The sequence below is a fragment of the Prionailurus viverrinus genome, chromosome B1, assembly GCF_022837055.1.
Source record: "Prionailurus viverrinus isolate Anna chromosome B1, UM_Priviv_1.0, whole genome shotgun sequence".
In the NCBI taxonomy this organism is placed as follows: Eukaryota; Metazoa; Chordata; class Mammalia; order Carnivora; family Felidae; genus Prionailurus; species Prionailurus viverrinus.
The window spans coordinates 120,552,629-120,576,633 of record NC_062564.1 but is presented as its reverse complement, the minus strand read 5'-3'; the positions used below and the strand labels follow the sequence as shown (position 1 = coordinate 120,576,633).

At 37.5% G+C, this 24,005-nt stretch overlaps 1 protein-coding gene across 1 annotated transcript in view; it reads left to right on the top strand.

Moving 5' to 3' along the window:
• The window catches only part of BANK1 (B cell scaffold protein with ankyrin repeats 1), a 309,952-nt gene that overhangs the window by 284,705 nt on the left and 1,242 nt on the right, over positions 1 to 24,005 (top strand). The window contains exons 13-16 of the mRNA XM_047857595.1: positions 11,886 to 12,061; positions 16,503 to 16,566; positions 21,837 to 21,866; positions 22,888 to 22,943. Of these exons, the coding sequence (XP_047713551.1) occupies positions 11,886 to 12,061; positions 16,503 to 16,566; positions 21,837 to 21,866; positions 22,888 to 22,943 (326 nt within the window). The remainder of the gene's footprint in view (positions 1 to 11,885; positions 12,062 to 16,502; positions 16,567 to 21,836; positions 21,867 to 22,887; positions 22,944 to 24,005) is intronic.

Genomic DNA, 24,005 nt, shown 5'->3' with positions numbered 1-24,005 from the left:
TGTGTGCCTGATGAGTTTTACTCTTAAATTAGTGTCTTGCCCAAATATAATTTTGCCATAATAAGATTAATACAAGAAAATTATTGTAATTTGTAAAGGCAAGAAACAGCCTTGTGAGAATGTTTGTGGCGATGTTGATGATGTTGTTAGCAGGGCTCTAGGAAGGTCAAGTAAGACAAATCCTCTAACATGCATGGAGACCATGCTCTTATAGGCCTTTAGAGAGAGTAGCCTCTGGAACGTAAATTGGGGGCAGTGGCGGACAGATGATTGATTCCGCAATGAAGGGAACCAGCGTGGGATGTCTGTACTCTGCACTGAACTCCATTCAAAGACGGTGCCCTTTTCTCACTATTCTCTTGCCTTCAGCACTTGATCCAGCATTTTGGAAAACACGTACTTGTCATGCAGAAAAGAGCTGAATACTGAAGCTATAGAGACATCACACACAGTGGAAAAATTTTCCTCTTGCTCTACAAAGAGGCAGCTGCCTCCGGTTTACCCTGACATCCGTGGTTCCTATTGAAAAGAGAAACTCTAGTGGGTTATTTATTGTGATCCTCCCCCTGCCCCCCGATAATAAGGGCTTGGTTAAAGTTCAAAAGTGAGAAATGTAAAAGGTGACAGATGTAGGGGGCTGGCTCTGATCACCAGTGAGCACGTGCTGATGCTTTTACCCTCTGTCCAACCATTTTTCTCTAAACCTTTTCAGATATTTTCTTATTATACCATGAAATCCCAGGATAGTCAAAGACTAATCACTAATTCAGTAATAAGCAGTTTTGATCAGCTAGTATGTCCCATGGACTGGATGGTCATAAATATCCGAAAATAACTTCAGTCCAAACAGCATTGCCTTGAAATTGCTACCAGTGAATTATTGAGAGAGACATTAAAATAAAATCAAGAGGTTATCTCACAGCAGCCACTAAACACCCCCCTAGCCAGTTTCCTTTTGTGCCATCATAGAGATGGCTAGGCACTGACTGCGCCAACTTCTAACACCACCAAGCTGGTAAATACACCACCTTGGAGTGTCTGGGTGGCTCAGTCGGTTAAGTGTGTTGTTACCTCTGCTCAGGTCATGATCTCATGGCTCATGAGTTCAGGCTCCTCATTGGGCTCTGGGCTATCAGCACAGAGCCCATTTCAGATCCTCTGGCTCCCTCTGTCTCTGCCCCCTCTCCCCCATGTCTCAAAACTAAATAAACATTAAAAATAAATAAACATTAAAATTTAATAAACTTTAATAAACTTTAAACATTTAATAAACATTAAAAAAAAATACACAACCTCAGTGGACCTGCTTCTAAGACAGCCATGGATTGTCTTCCAAACAAAGGTGTGTCCTTAAATGAGAGATCTTCATCCATCACTTCAAGTGGCATTTCCAATGGCAGCAAGGTTGTACTTAGATCATTCTCCCAGTTAAGTACATGATGCTTGAATGCAGCACATAATAAAGCAGGATTTCTGGTCCTCCCTGAACCCATAGATATACTGCTTACAAATTTATATGCCAAAAAAAAAACCCTGTATTTGACACTTTCCATTTATAGTGATTCACTAATATGAGGGAAAAGATTATTCTTTTTAAGGTCACCATTATCTTTCCACTGGACCTTTATACCTGTCTCAAGAAATAAGTGCAGAACTCCATATGAGATCATTGTACAAGGAGAATCAAACAGTTCCTGCAGGATTAACAAAGTAGAGATTATTCCTATCAGGACTCCCCCCACATACCTCACAGCATTTGGGAAAGAATAAAGAGAAAGGGTGCTTTGAGCTCTTTAGGAGAATATTTCCCTGAAGCATTTTTAAATAAATTATTCAATTTTCATTATTCCAAACGCTGTTGGAATGAAGGGGGAAACGTGAAGAAGGTCACCAGAGATGAAGGAAGCTGACAAATAGCAAAAATAATAAAAGATCCTTGGAATTCTTGCTCTTACCGGTTGTCCTCTGGCTTTCCCCCAGAGAGCAGCCTAAGGAAAAGCTGTAGTGTCCATGAAGCCTAAAAGAGACCAATCATTCTTCTATCGTATGAACAGAAAACTAGTCTCTTCTGTACCAGAAAAAAAGGGGACAGTGAAAGGAATCAAGAACCTAATTGTAAAATATTTTATTGGGTCAAACTCTGCCCATCTCTTGTTACCTAATTGGTTTCATCAAGGTCAACAATCGCTAGATTTTTTTAAATGATTTTAGGGCGAGGATGCTGAAACTTTAATCAAATTTGGTATGAATTTTTTCTCTCTAGATATTTAAATCCAACTTATTGATAATATTTGAGATTAGTCACCTGAGACCAGTTTCCCTAGATCCCTCCAACCGAGGACATCAGTAATTCTGCAGAACAGAAAAGAATATTGTTCTATTGCAAGGAGAAGAGGAACATTAAACCTCATAGAATGTTGGAAAACCTCCCTGATTACTGCAGTCTTCAGGGAAATCAGAATCTAGTAGGAGAAGAGATAATTAAGAATAATTGGGAAGATTTTAAAATTAAGGAATTAAATACCCCAAAGGGTTTACTCTGTCCAACCATTTTTCTCTAAACCGTTTCAGATATTTATGACCATCCAGGCCATGGGACATACTAGGTGATCAAAACTGCTTATTAGTGAATTAGTGATTACTCTTTAACTATCCTGGGATTTCATGGTATAATAAGAAGAGCAGTACCTGCTTCGCCAAACAGAACAAAACAAAACAAAAAACAAAAGGCCCTTTTCTGAAATGTTTGTCAGAATCAAGATTTTCTAAAGGGACTAAACAGGTTCTCTAAGGAAGGATAAAGAAATTATTTCATTCTTTCACTATATGCTGGAAGAAAAAGGGATTACAAGAGCCAACTATTTTCCCTCTGAAATTATAAGTGTTTCAGATGCCCTACATTCAAGACTGCCAAGGGATTGCCAGGAAGTTACATTATTGCTAAGTCAAGGAATTTTCCTGAGGAACAGAAAAAATTAATTGGCACCATTTCCATGGAAACTTAACAGATTTCTTGAACTCAATTTTCACATCCTGAAAAAATGTAAGGAAAATGGTGAGGATTTTGGATCACAGATAAAAGTTTCCATCAAAATACAGTCTTAAAATCCATATTCCTGAGTTGGTTTTGAAATTAGAAAAATGCCAGAGTGGTATCACAGAATATGCTGCTAGCACATTCCCCCTCTCTCAAAACTGAACTTCTCAGAGTGGTCAAGGGTTTATTCAGAGAGGCACCTGGGTGGCTCATTAGTTTAAGCTCAGCTTAGGTTAACTTCAGCTCAGGTCATGATCTCACGGTTTGTGGGTTCGAGCCCTGCGTTGAGCTCTGTGCTGACAGCTCAGAGCCTGGAGCCTGCTTCAGATTCTGTGTCTCCCTCTCTCTCTGCCCCTCCCCAACTCATGCAGTCTCAATCTCTCTCTCTCTCTCTCTCTCTCTCTCTCTCAAAAATGAATAAACATTTTAAAAAATTAAAAAAAAAAAAACATTGCAAGCCAGAGAACTGAATTTTGTCAGTGGGTTTGAAGTTGATCAGAGCTTTGAAGGCTGCGTCATGTTAATGACACTCATAGAGGACTGATTGATAACCCTTACTTTCAATTTATTAAATCAATACTAGGGGAAGTTTCCTTCCCAGTGACTGGAATGCTTGGATTCATTAGGCCCCTACCAAAGAATAAAGTTTCTATGAAATAGTATTAGTAATTAGAAGACCACTAGGGAACGCGATCAAGTCAAAGAGGGCTGGAGGAATGTAAGGGCTGCTTCTTCAAAGACATGGAAATATCTGGTTAATTTTCCCGGCCTTAAAAACCATATAATAGTCTAGGATGCTCACATCTCCCAGACCTGTTACACCTTTTCTTTTCCCTCTGTTATATCTTTTTCTTGGACTTGCCAAGGGGCCCTTTCTATCCTCACCAGAATCATTGGCATATCATTAGTGTAGTCTTACCTCAAATATGATACATAGCAGCTAATGAGGTTTAGCACTCCTAACATTCTGAACTGCCTTCCTGTGACTGTGGGTCACATACACAGATCTCCTCAGTCACACAGTTAAATAATGAATCTCATCAAGAGTGTGCTATTGCTGTCACTCTGGGAAGGCAAACCATTTCTTTGGAAGATGGGGTCAGATGGGAGGTAGGGGGAACATGTCCATGCTAACTACCTGCCTATTTTCAGTGACTCCCAACCCTTGATGAGCCTAAGAATCATTTGTGGAGCTTCTAAAATTTGGTTGCCTAAGTCCTACTTTAGACATGGCCAAAAATGGAACACATGAGAATAGTAATGAGCAATAATCTTAAAACCAACATGCCAAAGAGAAAATATAACCAAAAGAAACTTTTCTGAAGGCCACATTGTGGTCAAATTTGGCCACTAAGTGTGTTATATTTCAGAAATCATCTGCACAATATAATTTTAATTTTTGCCATGTTTAAACCATGCTTAAATTCAAGTTTCAGGTAAAAACTCCAACCACTCCCTAATATATTCCTGTATCATTTGCTACAAGACGACTTTTGCTGTTACCATTTATTATCATGCTTTCCATGTTTTCTTATATTTGAGGCACATCCCGGTAGACTCATAATTCTATAAAAAGTGAAAAAATAAAAGGTATATCAAGAGAATCATGTCAATAAAAACATGAAGGAAAGTATATTTATTTTTCATAATGAAAACTATTCACATGTGTTTAATACTTAGGCACTAAATCTTCTCTGCTCAGTAACTATCTGCCTAGCCCCTGGTACAGTCTCTGTCTGCCCACTGATTCTTCAATACAGACTGAAAAGTCATTATTGGCTGGCCTTTTCAGGGAGTGTGAATGCTCATGGGAAAGATATAGTCAGGGAACACATCTTGTTTGTGTTCTCCAAATGCCCAGTGCTGAAACAGTCTGATAAGTGTGAAATACCCAAACTTTCTGTAAGTAGGAGACCTGGAGAAATGGTGATATTGCCCTTAACATGGGGGAAACGAGAATGCTGGTCTCTGAGGAATTTTCATCAGGCTGTTTTTGCTAGCATTGAACATATTAAAAAGGAAAGACAGAGGATTACCAAAATGTGGTCATTTGTACTCCATAAAAGAATAATGGCCTCAGTTATCTTTTTCAGTATAACTTACATTTCCATTTTCATAAAAATTTTGTTGTTGTTGTTGAAGTCAGACCTGGAAAAACTTGTGTAATAGCTGAGTTCTTGCCTGCTTTTGGTGATGTGTCAATAGCCCACAGTAAAGGGTGAGGAGGAGGGATTTAATGTTACACTTTGCATCCTGAAACCACCAAATAAAGCTCTGTGATGGAAGGATGGCATGGGCAAGAAGAATTCTTATGGTAATTCATGCCGGGAGTTAGTTGCTTACAGACCTATCAGTACACAGCGCCAAGGAATTATGTTTCACCTGTGTGTGACAAAGCTGCCCTAACAAATGTGCTAAACCCTGGGATCCTGAGTTGTGAACTGCAGTGACCAATGTCCTCTGCAACCTAGAGCAGAGAACAAAATCTGAGTGAACACAAGGAATAGAAGCAAAGGATAAATAAACACTAAATCTCCTGGTGAACATGATTCTATAGGTATGTTCTCTTTCAAGAAGGACTGAGGAAGAGAACAAATAATATGAGAACTTCAAAAACCACTCCAAGGAAAAGGCAAGATAATTTATTCATGGAAGACTCAGCATAATTATACTTCTGTAAGTGATTTGTTTCATTAGTAAGATTGTGATATATCTTCTCACAAAGCACCATGCCATCAAAACGTAGATAATGGGAAATACACACACACACACACACACACACACACACACACACAGAACATTTCAACTCACAATTTGTAATTCTTTTAATCTGAAGTTTTTACAAATATTTTAACTGTGTAGAAAATTGCTTTAAGGTAGTAACTGTAAAGAAGTATGGATTATTTTGAATTTTCATTTATTACATTTAAGCTAAACTATTCAACTTTCAGGTTCAGTACCTGATGCCTGTAAATAAAGAATTTTTCAGAAAAGTGTGAACTCACACACAAATTGAAAATACAGAGGAGAAACAGCAGTAGAAAGTCTGGGATGAAGGCCAGGCTAAGACGAAAGCAAAATATATGAAAGACATTTTAGGTGAGAGGGCAGGATGATATGAAATATATGACATGCAGAAAAGGGATCTAGTGACAAAAGGAAGTATGGTAAAAATAAAATAAGCTTAGAAGCTAAAATTTCAGCAGCAAGTTAAAATCCACATTGGTCACAGCAAAAAGACCTGATGGTGGATAAAAATCAAGTTATTGAAGTTGAGAACATAATTGGAAAAGGGTTTGTTCTCAATACATAGATAGACTAGAAACAATCAGTTTCTGGAGAAGAGAGATCCAACTCACGTATAATAGATTTGTTTGTTTTAAATAGAATACAGAATGCAGTCAATGACATAGCTAAACAAAGCTTTATAGAACAGGGATGTGGGGCTCAATATAGGTTAACTGTGACCCAGAAAACAATAAGGAAATTTAAAAGCACCTTCACAAATCTTTTTAATTATAAAGATGAAGAAACAATCCTAAAGTATTGAGAAGATATGTTAACTTAGATTTTCTATTTAAAAAGAATCAAAATCAGGGGCGCCTGGGTGGCTCAGTCAGTTGAGCGTCCAACTTTGGCCCAGGTCATGATCTCATGGTTGACTAGTTTGGGCCCAGCATCAGACTCTGTGCTGACAGCTCAGAGCCTGGAGCCTGCTTCGGATTCTGTGTCTCCCTCTGTCTCTGCCACTGCCCCCACTCATGCTCTGTCTCTCTTTGTCTCAAAAATAAATATAAACATTAAAAAAAACTTTTTTAAATCAAAATCAGTTTTAAAAAACAGAGAATCTGTGTAACAAAAATATGAGATAACGGATTACACAGTTTATTAGGAAAATATTGCAGCTTAGGAAGTTTATCTTTAGTATGGTATTTCATTCCTGTAAGGAGAAAACAAATGCAGCTTTTGGATAACCAAGGTTTTAGAAGAATTAGAATTTCTATGTCATGAAAGTATTACCCAAAATATATTATGAATAAATAAGAGACTAAGAAAAATAAAAAGCTTAAAGAGAACTTATGGTATTAAAGAATTTGTGGTGAATAATGAATTCAATAAAACATGGAATTGCATTTAAATAATTATTGTAGGGTTGCCTGGGTGGCGCAGTCAGGTGAGCATCTGACTTCGGCTCAGGTCATGATCTCACTGTTCATGAGTTCGAAGCCCTCATCAGGCTCTCTGCTTTCAGCGCAGAACTGCTTGGGATCCTCTGTTTCCTTCACTCTCTGCTCCTCCCCCACTCTCTCTCACACACGTGCTCGCTCTCTCTCTCTCTCTCTCTCTCTCTCAAAAATAAATAAAAATTTAAATAATTCCTGTAAATATACTTAAAAAATGTGAATGTAAAATGTTGGTGATAAAAAATACGTAATGCAACAAATCATAACCTGAATTCGATGCTCAAATAATATAAAATGGTCTAGGAACTAGAAGAAAATACAAAACTAAAATCATGCCCTTTCCTTCATGACTTAGTAACCAAAAATATATAAGATAAATTATATATCTGAAATTTATTTTAAAAGAAAATATGTACTTTCCAAATCACTTAATATTACGTGTGTGTGTAGATATATGTGTATATATACAGATATAGATAGATAGATAGATAGATGATAGATATACACACATATGTATATGTAGTCTTTGTAACAAAAGTCAGAAACTAGTATTTTTAGTATGTGGAAAATTATTAAGAGGAAACACAGGAGTAAGAGGAATTCTGGCTAAGTTGGCCTAACAGGGCTCTTGCTGAAGGCAGGGCAACGTGATCAGATATCACCTAGGGGGCGATGGAAGGTCAAGGAACCCAATCAGATACTGAAGGTAATCCGATATCAAGGGTGGGGGACCCTGATTAAACAAACTTAGCAGATTCTTATGAAAATTGAGCAATAGGAAGACAGACAGGCAAGTACAAAAGGTGAAGCCTCACTGGAAAGAGGTCTCAGAGGAGCCTAACTCAAGTTAAGTCAAGGGAGGAGCTCTGTCAATATGCAGCCCCAATTTCAAGAGATGTGGATACTTTGCTTGGAACTTACAAATAATTCAACACTCCAGGTCTCTCTTAATTTACCCCTGTGCCCCAGAGTTAATTTACTTGCCAGTCCCCTAGCTGTAGAACAAAAAATAACTTCGGATTTAAATCTTGGTCGCTGGGTGTCTCAGTTTCATTACCGACAGATTCTTTCCAATTACTCACAAAATAATATGGCAAGATGGTACAGTACGGTATGGCATTGGTATAGTGTATCTGCCATGGCTTGGAATGGTATGTATTCCATGGGAAAGCCTAGTAGCAGAACGGGAGAGAGTTTTTTACTGCAAAAACCATATCATGTATCATCGCAGAAAGCTGGAAGTTAAGAATCACAGAAATTGCAGAAAAAAGTAATCTCTGATACCATCTCAATAGAACAACTTGTGTCATCTTAAGATAATTTCCTTCCATGCTTTGTCTTATGAAAAACATTTATATCATTAACATTTTACTGTATTTACAAATTAATATCCTGCTTTTGCACTTACTGTGATAGGATAAGCACTTTCTATATTGCCACATGATCTTTTTAATTATTGTTATTATTTTAATGATTACTTAGTATTTGTTAAGTAAATATTTCATACTTTAAATTCTTTGTTGTTGGGCAATCAAGTTGTTTCCTTTCAAATTTTCAGTAAAAAAACGTTCTTCTAGCCAGTCACTCAGTAATAGAAATAATTTTAATGAAAAGCTCAATTTACTCTCTTACCTAATCTGAAGATTCATACACTCACCAGAACAGTGTTATTTGATGTTTATATGAGTGATATTTGATTAAATAGAAAATCTTGTAAAGAGGACCTGATCCAAGAGGAACTAAAACTCTAGAAACTGTAGTTTATCTTGAAGTTTTTACACTAAGAGACCAAAAGTCTGCAATATGTACAGTTAGCAATCTGGCAAACACGTTTCAACAAAAATTACATTAACCTCATACTAACTTTTCTGAAGATAAACTAATAATAAATATAAAATGGAGGAGGAAAGAAAAAACCTTCCATCCCCCATAAAACAGTGATCTAAGTGCATTAAAGCAATTTTGCACACCCTACTAAAAATTACAGGTTGCACGCTTTGGTTTAACTAGTCTGCCCTTGGGAAGAAAGATGATTTAAGTGCCTAAATCATTTTGTTTTGCAACTTGTCATAGCTAATGGCGGGGGGGGGGGGGGGGCTGGGAAGGGGGAGGGTAGTAAGTAAAAGCTGAAGTATGTAAACTTGGTCTAATTATAAACAGCTCACTTCCAGAACTTCATCTGTCTAGAACTGATACTCTTAACTTTCATTGTTTTGTTCTCTCTGCACAACCACACAAGACTGAACTCTGTCCCCCCAAAAGTCATCTTACTTATTTTTTAGTAGTGAAAATTTGAAAGGTGAAGGGTAATTGAAATGAATATTGGTTGTTGTTGTTGTTTATTTTTTATTTATTTTTGATAGAGACAGAGCACAAGTAGGGGAGGAGCAGAGAGAGAGGGAGACACAGAATCTGAAGCAGGCTCCAGGCTCCAAGCTGTCAGCACAGAGCCCGACGTGGGGCTGGAACACACAAACCGCGAGATCATGACCTGAGCCCAAGTCGGACGCTTAACCAACTGAGCCACCCAGGCGCCCCTGAAATGAATATTGTTAAGACGATTCAGTAGTTTTTGAATTTAGCTATACCTGCACATATAGCAAAACAAGCTGGTACAGTTTTCCAGGAAGACTTTCCTTGAGGTAACTTCAACAAAAGAGAAAATCCAGCTGCATGGGTTACTTGAGATAAAAATGCATTCACACTTAGTCAAAGGGATGACAGAAGTGAGGTGCTAGTTAAATGTCTTAGCTATTAAATGATGGCTCTAAACGCCCGTACTCTGGCAGGAATGGCACATAGAATTCGTTTGCAAACTGTACCTTATGAATTGGAGTGGATTGCAGAGGCCTATCAAAAGCAAATGGTATAAGAAGCAAGATCTCAATTGTTATCTGTGCTTTTGGCTACTGAACCAGTGAGCCCTCTGGCTGACTTGTGCTTCTCCAATTCTCCTGGGATTTCATGCTCCGTCATCCCTGAAGGAAAAGAGTTAGAGTGTAGAATCTGTTGACATCTTGTTAGTTCTGGGGGAAGAGGACTTCTGAAAGAAAAGACAGCCAAGAAAGCCCCCGTAGGAATCAAAATGATTGGCCGTGGAGCAGTTTTATGTGTATGCGAATCTTTTCAGAAAGGAACCGTCTCTGTGTCCCCATTTCAAGATTTCCTGCTAGAATCCTTCTCAAAACTGAGGATGCTACTAAAGGTCATTCCAGGACAAGCCCAAGGTTCAAGTCCCCTTCAAATACTTAAAACCTGCTCTCAAGTACTTGAAAAGTCTGTTTTCCAGACTAACCAATCCAAACACTATCACCAAATCCTTAGTACTATAGGATTTGAATGCCCTTCCATTTCTAAGTCCTTGTCTGTCTGGTCTAGTGACAGACTAGTTAACCTATTTCTTTCTTGAAGATGGGCTCCGGGGAATGAGTGATTCTTCAGGGACAGTTCACCAGTACACAGCTAGATTGTCTATTCTCTCCTAGACTCTATGAACATATTTCGATTTGATAGTGCATGAGACATAGACTGCTAAGGAGTTACCCGGTCCTTCTTGAGACAATACAAGAAATAGGTCGGACTTATTAGAAATGTATAAATAAGAAGGTACAAGCTCAACTAAGTTCTGCAGACATGCAGATAACACAAGTGTGATGCCATCCAGTGACCATAAAGAGGGATACGGATTGGGATAGTCTGGAGAGCACATAGCATCCTTAAAGGCATGTAGCTTCTCTTATGTCTTTAAACATCATGTGGGACAAATAAAGCACTGACTTCACCCATGGTCTGTGGCTCAGGCTGATGTATGGTGTGGCATTAGCAGCCACACATGGAAAGTTGGACCACCCAATGTTCTGATTGTTCTGAGCAAAATAAACTCTTTTGGAAAGAAAGCAGTTCATTACAAAATGAGCGGCAATTGCCTATTTTAAATCTTTCAGGAATAAAGTTGCAAAAGCTCCTAAAACTTTATAACACTTGGATGTTGGTTGAGATCTCTTTTCCAAAAGCTAGAGATTATGTTTATTCCACATTTATTCCACAAATATTTATTATTGATAATAATGCTAATATCTATTTAGCTTACCATTTGACAGGCACTATGCTAAGAACTTTGTGCACATTATTAAAAATAATCCTCACTAGGGTGTCTGGGCAGCTCAGTCAGTTAAGCATCTGACTCCTGATTCCGGCTCAGGTCATGATCTCACTGTTTGTGAGTTCAAGCCCCATGTCAGGCTCTGTGCTATCAGCACAGAGCCTGATTGGGATTCTCTCTTTCCCTCCCTTTCTCTGTCTTCCCCTCCCCCACTCTCTCTCTTTCTCAAAATAAATAAATTACCTTAAAAAAATAATCCTCGCAAAAAGAAAGTGAAATTTGTACTGCCCACAGCTAGTAAAATGCAGAACTCTGCTACTGTTCTTTCTCTACCTGTCCCTTTTTCTGTTTCCTAGTGATGACACGCATTCTTTTTACTATAACCCTAGGTAACAGACACAACAATCCTTCGAAATGCATTAAAAATTTTGTACTGATTTATTCAGTGACTGCTTGTAGACTGGCAGGAATAAGAAACTCAACTGATTTGTTTTTAGAGTGTTTTTCCCCCCAATTGACATATATAATCTTCTTGTTAAAACATCTTCCCTTCATATTGTAGACAGAGCTCGGCTGGAGAGTCAGGCCTTTTCCACTGTGAACTGCCTTGCTGCTGGGCAGGAAGAGCTCATCCTTCTTCAAGAGAAAGTCAAGAATGGGAAACTATCTGTGGATGAAGCCCTAGAGAAATTTAAACATTGGCAGATGGGCAAGACTGAACTGGAAATGATTCAGCAGGTAATAATGACCCCAATCCTTTCTGGAACATTCACCTCACTGGCAGCGCCTGTCTGTAAATGCATAGTCTTTTTACAAGAAACACAGGTAACTATTTGTTTGATTTTAACTACCCACAAAAAAAAAAATGTTTTCAAACTACCAATTAAATGGCTGCAAACATCCAGATTTCATGTTTACAAACCATTGGTGAACTCAATGCTGGGACCCACTATATCAGAGCTAACACCTAATCACCTTATTAGGCTGTTCTTAGTATAGTGAATATTTTATGAATCTCGTTGCTGATATTAAGGTGAAGCATCTTTACATTAACACGTGCTCAACATTCTGAAGAGTGTGTTATGTGGACCAGACTTAAAGGGAAGAAGAAAATGATTTAAATCATGTCAGGCAATATTCCTCAACAAAATATAATAAGTTTTCTCTCCTCTTCCCCTTAACCTTTGGGGGGGGGGGGGAAGCCCATATAAAGTCAGGATTTATAGAGATATGCTGCCAAGCATATTAACTTCAGATAAGTTTGTCTTCTATAAATAGAATGTATATCTTGAGAGGGTATTAGAGTAGGTGGTTCTGAGATGAGACTGAAAACAAAGTATACCATATACATCCCATGACATTCCTCGGTGAGGGGTATGAGGACTGTATTCTCTTTTATCCCACAGGCTTTCCTACTCCCTAAATAGTCCAACAGTTTTTCCTTCTCATCCCAGAAAACCCCAGTGCCATAGAAACCAGTTCTCGGGAACTGTTTGATAAAACACATTTAATTAGCTAGTTTAGGCCGAAGTACAAATAATCATTAATAGCTTAATATGCTACCTTTCCCAAGGGATCATTTTTGTTGAAAAACAATGCGTAGGAAAACATTTTTAAAGAACAGCAAAATGAATCCCAATGATGAAACTCCAAACAAATGTGGCATCTAGGCAGAAGGTAGTTTAGGCAAGGGACTTTCCCAGCTCATCTGAGATCACTTCTTCTCAGAAGCCACCGATCTCGAAGGGCAGCTCTGGTTGTGTGGGTGGTGGCTGCACCTGGGCCTGTTTCGCCAAACAGATGCGAAAACATGCTGATTGTGCAGTTCTGCAACTGATCTTAGTTCATGATCAGAATGACAGTGCTGCCTCTCAGTCTGGGCCAATGCCATCGCCGTCAAACAGCTCTCTTAGCCTGAAACAGATAAAATGTGCCTTAGTGCCAACCTACACACCCACTCTCCTAGCCTTGTTAGCTTGCAAGTTCTGCTGAAAATAAGCCCGTTGTACTTCACCCTCCTCAGATCATAAGAAAGCTTACAATTTAGAGGAATCCAACTGAAATACCTTCTTGAAAATTATCTCACTAGTTGTTTTACGAAAGGCTTGGTTGTTTTTAATTTGTGTGTGTGTTTATATTTAATATTCTTTTAGAAAGAAGTTAAGGCGGTCTGTTAACTACTTCTAGACTGATCTGACTTATCCAATATATAGGGAGAATGGGATAATGAATATAGTTACTGTTTACGCAAAACAAAACAAAATTTAACCTGTAAAGCCAAGGAATAGGCACTCAGCCTGGTTTCCATAAAAGCCAAAAGTTCAGTAACTTTGACTGAATACTGTTTAGTGAATCAGTCCTTTTCTTTTTTTTATGTTTCCAGCTTTAATGAGATATCATTGGATAAACTTAAGGTGTACCGCCTTGTCGATTTCACACACTTACATGTTGCAAAATGATTACCACCGGAGTGTTACCTAACATCTCCATCATATCAAAAAATTATCATTTCTTCTTTTGGGTGAGAACATTGAATATCTACCTTGTTATCAACTTCAAGTACATAATACAGTATTGTTTAGTATAATCACTGTGTTGTGCATTGAATCGCCAGAACTATTTACCTTACAACTGGAAGTATCTACCCTTTAATCAACCTCTTTCCCTCCACTTCCGGGTCACTGGTAACCACCACTTTACTCACTGAGTGCAGCTTTTTTAGCTTCTGCATATAAACAGTATCATACCATGTTTTTCTTTCTCTCTCGGACTTTTTTTACCTAGCATAATGCCCTCAGGGTCTATTCATGTTGCAAATTGCAGAATTTCCTTCTTATGTATGTAATCACATCTTCTTTGTCCATTCATCCATTGACAGAAGCTTAGGTTGTTTCTGTATCTTGGCTACTGCGAATAATCCTGCAGTGAACATGAGGGTGCAGTTATGTCTTCAATATCCTATTTTCATTTTCTTCAGATATACACCGAAGAGCAGAATTACTTGATCATATGTAGCTCTATTTTTAATTTTTTAAGAAACCTACATACTGTTTTCCATAGTGGCCGCACCAATTTACATTCCCACCAACAACGAACAAGGTTTCCCTTTTCTCCACATCCTGCCAACACTTGTTATCGCTTGTCTTTTTGATGATAACCATTCTAACAGGTGTCAGGTGATGATACCTCAATGTGGTTTTCATTTGCGTTTTCCTATTGATTAGTGATATTGAACACCTTCTCATATACCTGTTGACCATTTGTATGTCATTTTTGAAAAATGCTTTATTTAGTCCCTCTGCTCATTTTTTTTCTCTGGCCATTTGTTAACTAGATTATTTGATTTTTGCTACTAAGTTATTTGGGGCAGGGGGGGGTATTTTTTTTTTTAATTTTTAACATTTTTTTTTTTTTTTTGAGAGACAGAGACAGACAGAGAAGGAGCAGGGGAGGGACAGAGACAGGAGGCACAGAATCCAAAGCGGGCTCTTGCGTCCAAGCTATCAGCACAGAGCCCGCCACACGGGGCTCAAACCCATGAACCGTTAAGACTGTGACCTGAGCCGAAGTCAGACACTTAACAGCCTGAGTCACACAGGCACCTCACTATGGAGTTATTTGAATTCTTAATGTATTTTGGATATTAACCCCTTATCAGATATATGATTTGCAAATATTTTCTACCATTCTGTAGGTAGCCTTTTCATTTTCTTGATCATTTCTTTTGCTGTGTAGACACTTTTCAGGTTGATGTAGTCCTGCTTGCCTAATTTTGCTTCTTTTGCTTGTGTTTTGGGGTGTCATATCCAAAAAACTATTGCCAAGACCAATTGCAAGGAGTTTTTTTCCCTATGTTTTCTTAGTCCTTAACATAAGGGGCTGGACAACAGTCGGAATAACAGAAAAATAGGCGTTCTCCTCATTTTCCCAATATACGTACACACTCATTTTCACACACTTTTCTTTAAAAAAAAATTATTTATTTTTGGGAGAGTGCAAGCGGGGGTAGGGATCCAAAGCGGGCTCTGCGCTGACAGCAGCAAGCCCAGTGGGGCTTGAAATCACAAACCTCAAGATCACGACCTGAACTGAAGTCAGATGCTCAACCGACTGAGCCACCCAGGTGCCCCTCCACACACTTTTAAATATTACTCCTGTAGCTTGCAAAAACATTCATTTGTATGCTGAACATAAGTCTGTCAGGGGTAACTGTAATGTTATGTCATTATTATTGATAGAGGTATTATCCTAAGAAAATAAGAGGAAAAGTGGCACAACCAGAGAGTTAATAATAGAAGAGTTTCTAGAATAATTAAGACCCATGTAGAACCCCTGGAGTTGAAGGTGAGCTGGGTGAGAAGGTTAAAACTGCCTTTTACTCTCCTCACTCCTGTTATAACCAGTGAATGCCTAAAGAAGAATATTTACTCCACTCACAGAAGAAGATCTTTAAGGCAATGAAAATAACTCTCTTTTTAGGAAGCATGGTTTCTAGGTTTCAAAGGAAACCCTTAGGAGAAAGGGCTATTCTTAGATTCTCTTCTAAAAGATTTTTTTTAATGTTGTTTTACATTTTAGATAAAATGATAATAAATGTTCAACCTAGAATGTTTTGGAAAGCAAGGGAAGATCACAGATGAGCTAAGAAGGGGAATCCAGTTATGGCTCATTTGCTTCCAAGTGCCTGGTCCTTAAGAGAAATATGTAAGAAAGGTTGTGCCCCACAGAGGCTAGAGATGGGCTCAGGCAGTAGCAAATCACCATTGTGTCATTAAGCCCACAGCATAGCCAATGTAGCGCCCTCTGGTGTTAGATTGGGAAAGCGGCTCCCATAAGAATTGGGCTTTGGGTCCCGGGGCTGACTCTACCACTTAACAACTCTGTGATTTGGAAAAGTTACTTAACCTCTCCGAATCTCAGCTTCTATTTATGTAAACTGAGATGATGGCATATATACTTCATGAAGTTGTGAAAATTAAGTAACATAATTTAAAGTATCCAAGTATTTAAAGTATCCAAGCATTTAAAGTATCCAAGATGGCTGATCAGGATGCTGTGAGTACCAAATTAGTGCAACATAGTCATGATGGTTCTGGTAACGGTAGTTGATGTTTTTCATCTTCATCTATGACAAACTTGTGACTCTTCACTTCTATTTTCTGGTCGTTCCCTCATCAAGGAAAAACTACGCCAGCTACGAGATTGCATCATTGGGAAAAGGCCAGAAGAAGAAAATGTCTCTGGTAAGTAAGCTTTGTCTGTTATTCAAAAATGATAGAGTGGAGTCAACCAGGCCTGAAGTCAAATCTGCACGCCATCACTTCCCAGCTGCAGGACTGGAGAGCGTCTTAATGCCTGGTACTCAGGTTCCTGTCTGCAAAACAGGAGTGATTATAGATATATCTGGAAGGGGTTGTGTAAGTTAACATATAGAACATTTTTCACTTTCATTGACCCAGAATGAACCTTCCATAAATGCTACGTTCTTTCCTTTGATTTCTATGAAAATTGCAAATAATTCCATTCCAGTTTACATACACACACACACACACACACACACACACACACACCATTATACAGATTACTGAATTATTAAGGAGTCATACTTTTTTAATAAGGTTGAACATTCTCAATATAGTCAGTTCACACAATTGTGCACATGTGGATCATTTTAAATTGTAAATCTCAGGTTGCTTTCCCCTGCAGCTAGCATGCTTCTTGGCAGTGCAGATTCCCCCTGCTAATAATTTACAGTCACTCTCACTGGAGGGGAAAAAACACTCGTTTTAATGCTAACACAAACCAAACATTATTAAGATGGTAAATCTTCTCCAAAGATAAATATCACATTCCAAAATTGAAAATAAATTATGTTGTCACTAGCAGACCACTCCTTCCCCAAGTCTTTACCCCTGCACAGATAATTAAAAACTAACAACCACTAGCAAAGCTTGAAATTTCCATCTTTTCCATTTTCAATAAGATTGCGTAGATTTTAGCTAGTGCTTCATGTTGAAACTTACCAGAAAAAAATTGTTTTCATATTATTAAATTGTTTTCTACTCCTTCCTAGAAAATTCTTTAAGCTATCTTATAAATGGTTTCTAAAAACAGAAATACACGTTCTAAAATAATTAAGCTCATAAACACAGGGCTAATTTACAGATAACTGAGATCTACAGATCTCTGTTGTAATGTGGAAAAAGGTTAAAATTTTAACAATGTAAAAAATTATATAGTAAAAAATATGTATACATACTTTGACTAAGGAATGTTAAGTAGTAGTAACAGCAGCTAATATTTGACTATCTACCATACATTGAGTATTATCTTTTTAATTTCTTATAATAACCCTTTGAGGTAGCCATTATTACCAATTTATAAATAGGGAAACTGAGACTGTAAGAAACTAAGAAGCCCAGGGTGCCTGGGTGGCTCAGTCATTAAGCATCTGACTTCAAATCAGGTCATGATCTCACAGTTCATGAGTTCGAGTCCTACATCAGGTGAGCACCAGCAATGCTTTGGGAGAACACAAGCCCCACTTTCTCTCTCTCTCTCTCTCTTTCTCTGTCTCTCTCCCTCTCTCATTCCCTCTCTCCCTCCTAGGATTCTCTCTCTCTGCCTCTCACTCACTTGTGCCCTCTCTGAAGAAAGAAAGAAAGAAAGAAAGAAAGAAAGAAAGAAAGAAAGAAAGAAAAGACTAAAAAGCCCCAAAATGCACAGATTAGAAACTACAGCCTAATTCTTTTTTAATCCAAAGTCAATGCTTTTAAACACTGGTGTCTTAATTAGGAATCAGCTAGTTCCCCTTCTAACCAAAATGGGATAAGTAGTACCAGACAAACCCTCCCACCGTACACAGCACTAATGCTAGGCAAAAATATGAGGCAGTTGATTTCAGGGAGCAGGCAGTTAGCAGTCTAAGACTGTAATTCTAGTGACAAAATTGACGCGGTCGTACAAAGCAAGGCAATCCTGTTGAAATGCGGAGACATGAGCAGAATCCAGGGCAACCAAAGCTTCTGGAATGTCTGTGTGGGTCACTGAAGAGGAGGTAACTCTGTAGAGAAGTAGCTTCAGAGGGAGTGAGGGACTCCACAAGTCTGCGGCCAAGAGATGAGCAAGACCACTCATGCATACAAGATAACAGCTTCTGGACACTGAAAGCAGAACAGAGACACTAGAGTTTGAGCAGAACCAGGGAAAAGCCAGACTGGGGATGTTGGAGATTTTGCCCTGCCAGAGTGGAAAAATCTCCCTAACAACTTTGTTAAAACACCTGGTATCCTGCTGTGACATCCAAGAGATATAATGTTTAAAGACCATGACTTAGAGTGAGATCTCCTCTAGACCTGCACTAACAAACCTAAAACCAAACCCCTACAAGATACACATGGAAGGTAGTTTGTAGGCTCAGGCCCACTGCAGGCTTTAGAAAACACCTTGGGCTCTCTATAGGACAACACTGAAAACAGCATAAAACCAGGCCCATACAAGTTCATGCCAATAATCAAACTGCCTGCTAAAATAAGAACTTACACTTCTTACTTATTAAAGGAATATTACAGAATCCAGAATATACAGCTGATTGTCTATAATTTCCAGTATTCAGTGTTTCCTAAAAATACTTTTCCTTAAAAAAAATGGAAGACATACAAAGATTAAGAAAATGTTATTCATAGAAAAAGATTCTCTCAATAAAAACTGAAATGGTCCTATTGTTGATCTTAACAAACAAAGACTTCGAAGCAACTCTTATAAACATAGTTAAATTAATAAAAAAAAATATGTTGTTAAGGAGTGAATAAATAGGGAATCTATTGACATTTACAGGACATGACGTGGAAAAAAATTAGAGTACATGTTTGTTTAAGGTGTACATGGAAGATATACCAAAATAGAACATATGTTGGGCTATTTTAAAAGTTTCAATAAGTTTCAAAACATTTGAAATCTTCAGAGTATGTTCTCTGAACAATTTCAGTCTTTTGAAATCATATTCTCTTACTACAACAAAAAGAAATTAGAATTTAAGAAATTAAAAATACCTCTCAAAATAGTTAGGAATTAAGTACATTTCAAAATAACCCATAGGTCAAATAAGAAATCACAAGAAAATATTTCAACCTGAATGAATTATGAAAATACAACATATCAAAATGTGTGGAATGTAGCTAAAATAGTACTTAGAGGTAAATTTATGGCTATAAATATAACAGTAGAAAAGAAGAAAAGCTGAAGATCAGTGACGTCGGTTTCCACTTCAGGAAACTGGAAAGTGGAAAGCAGAGGTAAGACGAAAAACTGTAAAGCTCAGATCAAAAATCAATAAAAAATGAAGGAGTTTAACAATAGAAAAAAATTAACAAAACCAAAAATTAGTTATTTGAAAACATAACTAAAATTGATAAAACTGTGACAAAAATGAACTGGAAAAAAGGGAAAGCGAGAGTAACCATATTGGGAAAGTGAAATGAGGCTATCACAACAGATCCTACAGACATTAAAAAGATACTAATGAAATATAATTAACTTTTTATTTTTTTTAATTTTTTTAATTTTTTTTTAACGTTTATTTATTTTTGAGACAGAGAGAGACAGAGCATGAACAGGGGAGGGGCAGAGAGAGAGGGAGACACAGAATCTGAAACAGGCTCCAGGCTCTGAGCGGTCAGCACAGAGCCCGACGCAGGGCTCGAACTCACGGACCGTGAGATCATGACCTGAGCCGAAGTCGGACGCTTAACCAACCAAGCCACCCAGGCTCCCCTAATTAACTTTTTAAATGCCAATACATTTAACAACTTAGGCAAAAAGAACAAATTAATTAAAAAACAACACTTACAAAACTAAAAAGAATTACACTTCTCTGAACCTATCTTTCAGAACGTACTTTCAGAACTTTGTTAATATTTTACATATTCAACAAAAATGAGTCTGGAAAGGGCGCAAAATGGAATAAGAGCAGAAGAAAATGAACCTACACATATTCCAAATAAAAAACATCCACACTGAAAGGAGACAGAAGAAAAACTAACATAAATATAGAAAATAGTATATTCCAAGGATAAAAATAAAAGAAAAAAATCAATACATAAAAATGTATTCTATACTCTAGTAAGTAGGCTTATTTCTCTATAGGAGTATAGGGTAGCAATTTCAAAACTGCCAGTTGTATATTCTAAGACTGAGTAAATAAATGTACTATGGATAGTAAGAATCAAATTTCCTATTATCAAAGAAAGGGGTAACTACTAAAGAAAAAAAGAAGGTTGGAATGAATTCTATGCTTCTAAATTGGAATTGGAGGTAAAAATAACTCCTGGTTATGAATAGATATATTACAAATAGATATAGAAATATAGTTGTATATATGAACATATACATTTCTTTAGCCCTATCTGCTGAAAAGGCCTAGAAGCAATGACAGCCCAGCACCAATGAGCACCTGTAGCATCTAGATCCTAGTTTACAAAAGCAAATGGCCAGTAAACATGTGAAAATATGCTCAACACCATTAGTTAGGAAAATGCAAATTAAACTAAATATCAATACACAACAAGTATAATGGTTGGAATTTTTAGATATTGTTACAATAAAGTGATTAGGACATGGCAAAACTGGATATGCATTTCATACATTGTTAATGGAAGTAGAATGTGGTGTGATGACTTTGGAACAGTTAAATGTGCACCTACCTTATGGTCTAGACAAGCCACTCTTAGGTATTTTTCCAAAAAAAAAAAAATTGAAAACATTATGTGTATCCAGACTTATTCACAAAATTTATAGCAGTTTATAGTAGCTAAATCATAAACAATCCTAATGTCTGAGGGAAGAAGACATAATTATACTCTAGTATATTCATACAGTGGAATATTACTCAACAATAGAAATAAATACCTAGTATTACACACAACATCATGAATGAATCTCACGGATGCTATGCTAAATGAAAGATAATGAAACACAAAGGAATACATTGTATAAGATTCCATTAATCTGAAATTATAGATAAAACTAATCTATATCAATAGAAATCAGATCAGGGTCACTAGAGATAATGGTGGGATGAGGATTGATGTTGGAGGCACAAGGGGATTTTCTGTAGAGATGAAATGTTCTCTATCCTAACCAGGTGATGGGTACATGGGTGTATAGATTTGTCAAAAGTCATCAAAAATTAATTTGTACTATATATACTGAATATTGTTAATCTGAAAAAAGAATGGAGTAGCTCAGGCAAAAAAACTATCAAAGCATAGTAGCAACACTTTTATTAAGTGTCTAACATACCTAAAATCATAATACCAAACATCAAAAGGAAAATAGACAAACGTAGTCAGAGACGTGGTTTCACACTTTGTAGCTGGAGATCAGTATTTGTTTAATCAAACTGTGAGATTTCATAGTTATCTCAAAGACAAGAAGTTGTCAAACAATAGAAAGAAGAAAGTTTAAGATAAATATTGAGCAAAACTCAGTAGAATGTGCTTTTTCTGTCTTCTAGATAAACTCACCATTGTGCACCATCCAAATGGTAAGTTTTTGGCATTTACTGAAGAATTTCAGACTACAACAAAGCACATGGTAAATCAGTTTCAGTGTTAATGTAAACCTAAAATAATTAGGCAGGCCAGTGCAAAAACTCACAGAGATTTTATATGTATATACAAAACCACTTGACATCCAAAATAAATTTGAGGTGATTCTAGAAGAGCAATGTAGAGGCATTGTTAGACAATACAAGAAGCATGTGCTTTGAACTCTGATTGACCCGGCCCTTCACAACTTACTGTTATGGCCTTTGGGAAATCACTTAAGCTCTTTAGGCCTCAGTTTCCCCATGTAAGAAACTGGGGAGCCATGGGGAGTTTCTATAAAGGCAGATGATAATATGTGCAAATGGGAGCTGATGCTTGATAAACGGGAGTTATTGACAGAGTAAATGGAATTGGAGTAACACTTCAAAGGGTGATTCACATCAGTGTGGTAAGTAGGAATGTATGCAGAAGGTTGGCAAGATCAAAAAGAGCCAGAGGCCAACTGGGGAGCTCTGACTAATCTAGAAGCAATTGTCTGCATTCTGAACCAGAGCAGTGACTGTGGGAATGGAGAAGAGCAATAGAACTGAGCCACGTGGCTGACGGGTGGAAACTGGAAAGCCTGTGGTAAAGGCAGGAGGAGCTGTGGCCAGTGGGGAGTAGTAGGAACAAGTTTTCATAAGATGGCATACCTTGTGATAGACTGATCGTGGTCAATGGAGGAAAAACAAAAAAGAAGAAGGCATCATTTAGTGAGGGTTGTTATTCAAAGGTGTTGGATTGTTTCTGAGCTGAAGCAACTCCTCTCTGTGTCCTGTAGTCAACTATCTGGGCAGGAGAAATTAATAGCATCCTTGCCAAGGGTGCCTTTTCAATATTCCCTTTTTATCTCTTCAGTAGCTTCTCCTTACCCAATATATGCTACTCATAGCATATATTATTTTTTAAAGTACCGAATAAATGAATCATTAAATATGTGAACAGCTGAAGAAATAGTAACAGAGTTTATATTTCTAGGTAACGAGAGTGCCCGCAATGAAAATATGTTATATAACACACCTTTCCGCAATAAGGTAGGTTGTATTTATGTTAATTTCTATAAAATGCAAAAAAAATAACTTCTTTGTTGAGAAAGAATATGAGCCTTCTATCCTGACTATGCTTTGAAACGTTTCAACAAATATGAACAAAATAGGTTACATAAGCATTTGTGTGCAAATTACTGTATGAACAGTAATTTAAAAGAATTAACTATTTAGAAAAAAGCAAAGAAGGAACTCAAAGGAAAAAGGCACCAAGGCCAAAGTATGGCCGAATTCAACATGTACAGACCAAATAAATCTTAGAGGAATCACGGATACATCTTTTTTAGCAATAGTAATATGGTAAGTCTATTTGAACCACAATGTATACAGTCCTTAAAGTCTAGCTGTAGGAAAAAATGTAAACCCAAAACATCATTCCTGTAAATATGCATCACTTCACATGTAGAGTTAACTGAAAACGAATTGCTAAAAATAACGCTAAGCAAAGAGAGCAGCAATTGAAAAACTAGTTCAAGACAATAATGATAACATCCTGACCACCAATTTTTCTTCAAAAATAAAGCGTGTCTTCTAACTATCTACATACGTGATGTCGGAAATGTTCATTGTTACCCAGGGTCATGTGGCTGCTGGAGTCCTTGTTACACTCCAGAATTAGAGCCCTTGGTCATTTCTCACAATGAACCAATTTTAGTTGACCAAATCTCAATAACCCTTTAAGCTCTCCTATGTTTTAAATAAATCATAAGGAATCACCAAAGTCATTTACCCTTAAGAACTGATCGAGTGTTTGCATTTCTGGATCATCCTGTGGCCCACCAGTGAGCTGCACATCTAATGAGTCTCCAGGGTACAGACTCAGTAGACTCACTGGGCTGTAGCAGAATCACGGGATACTACCTAGGCCTCTGAGTTTATGAAAATATACCTGTCAAACAAAGATCCTTCTACAACATCTGAAGGACTCTGCAACCATGGCATATTTTTTAGAACAATATTTGGGGTAAGAGGAGAAGAATACAAATTCCTAGCCCTTGGGCTATTCTCCCTCCAAATAAAATACAACTTGAACTCAAGGACTTTGCTGTA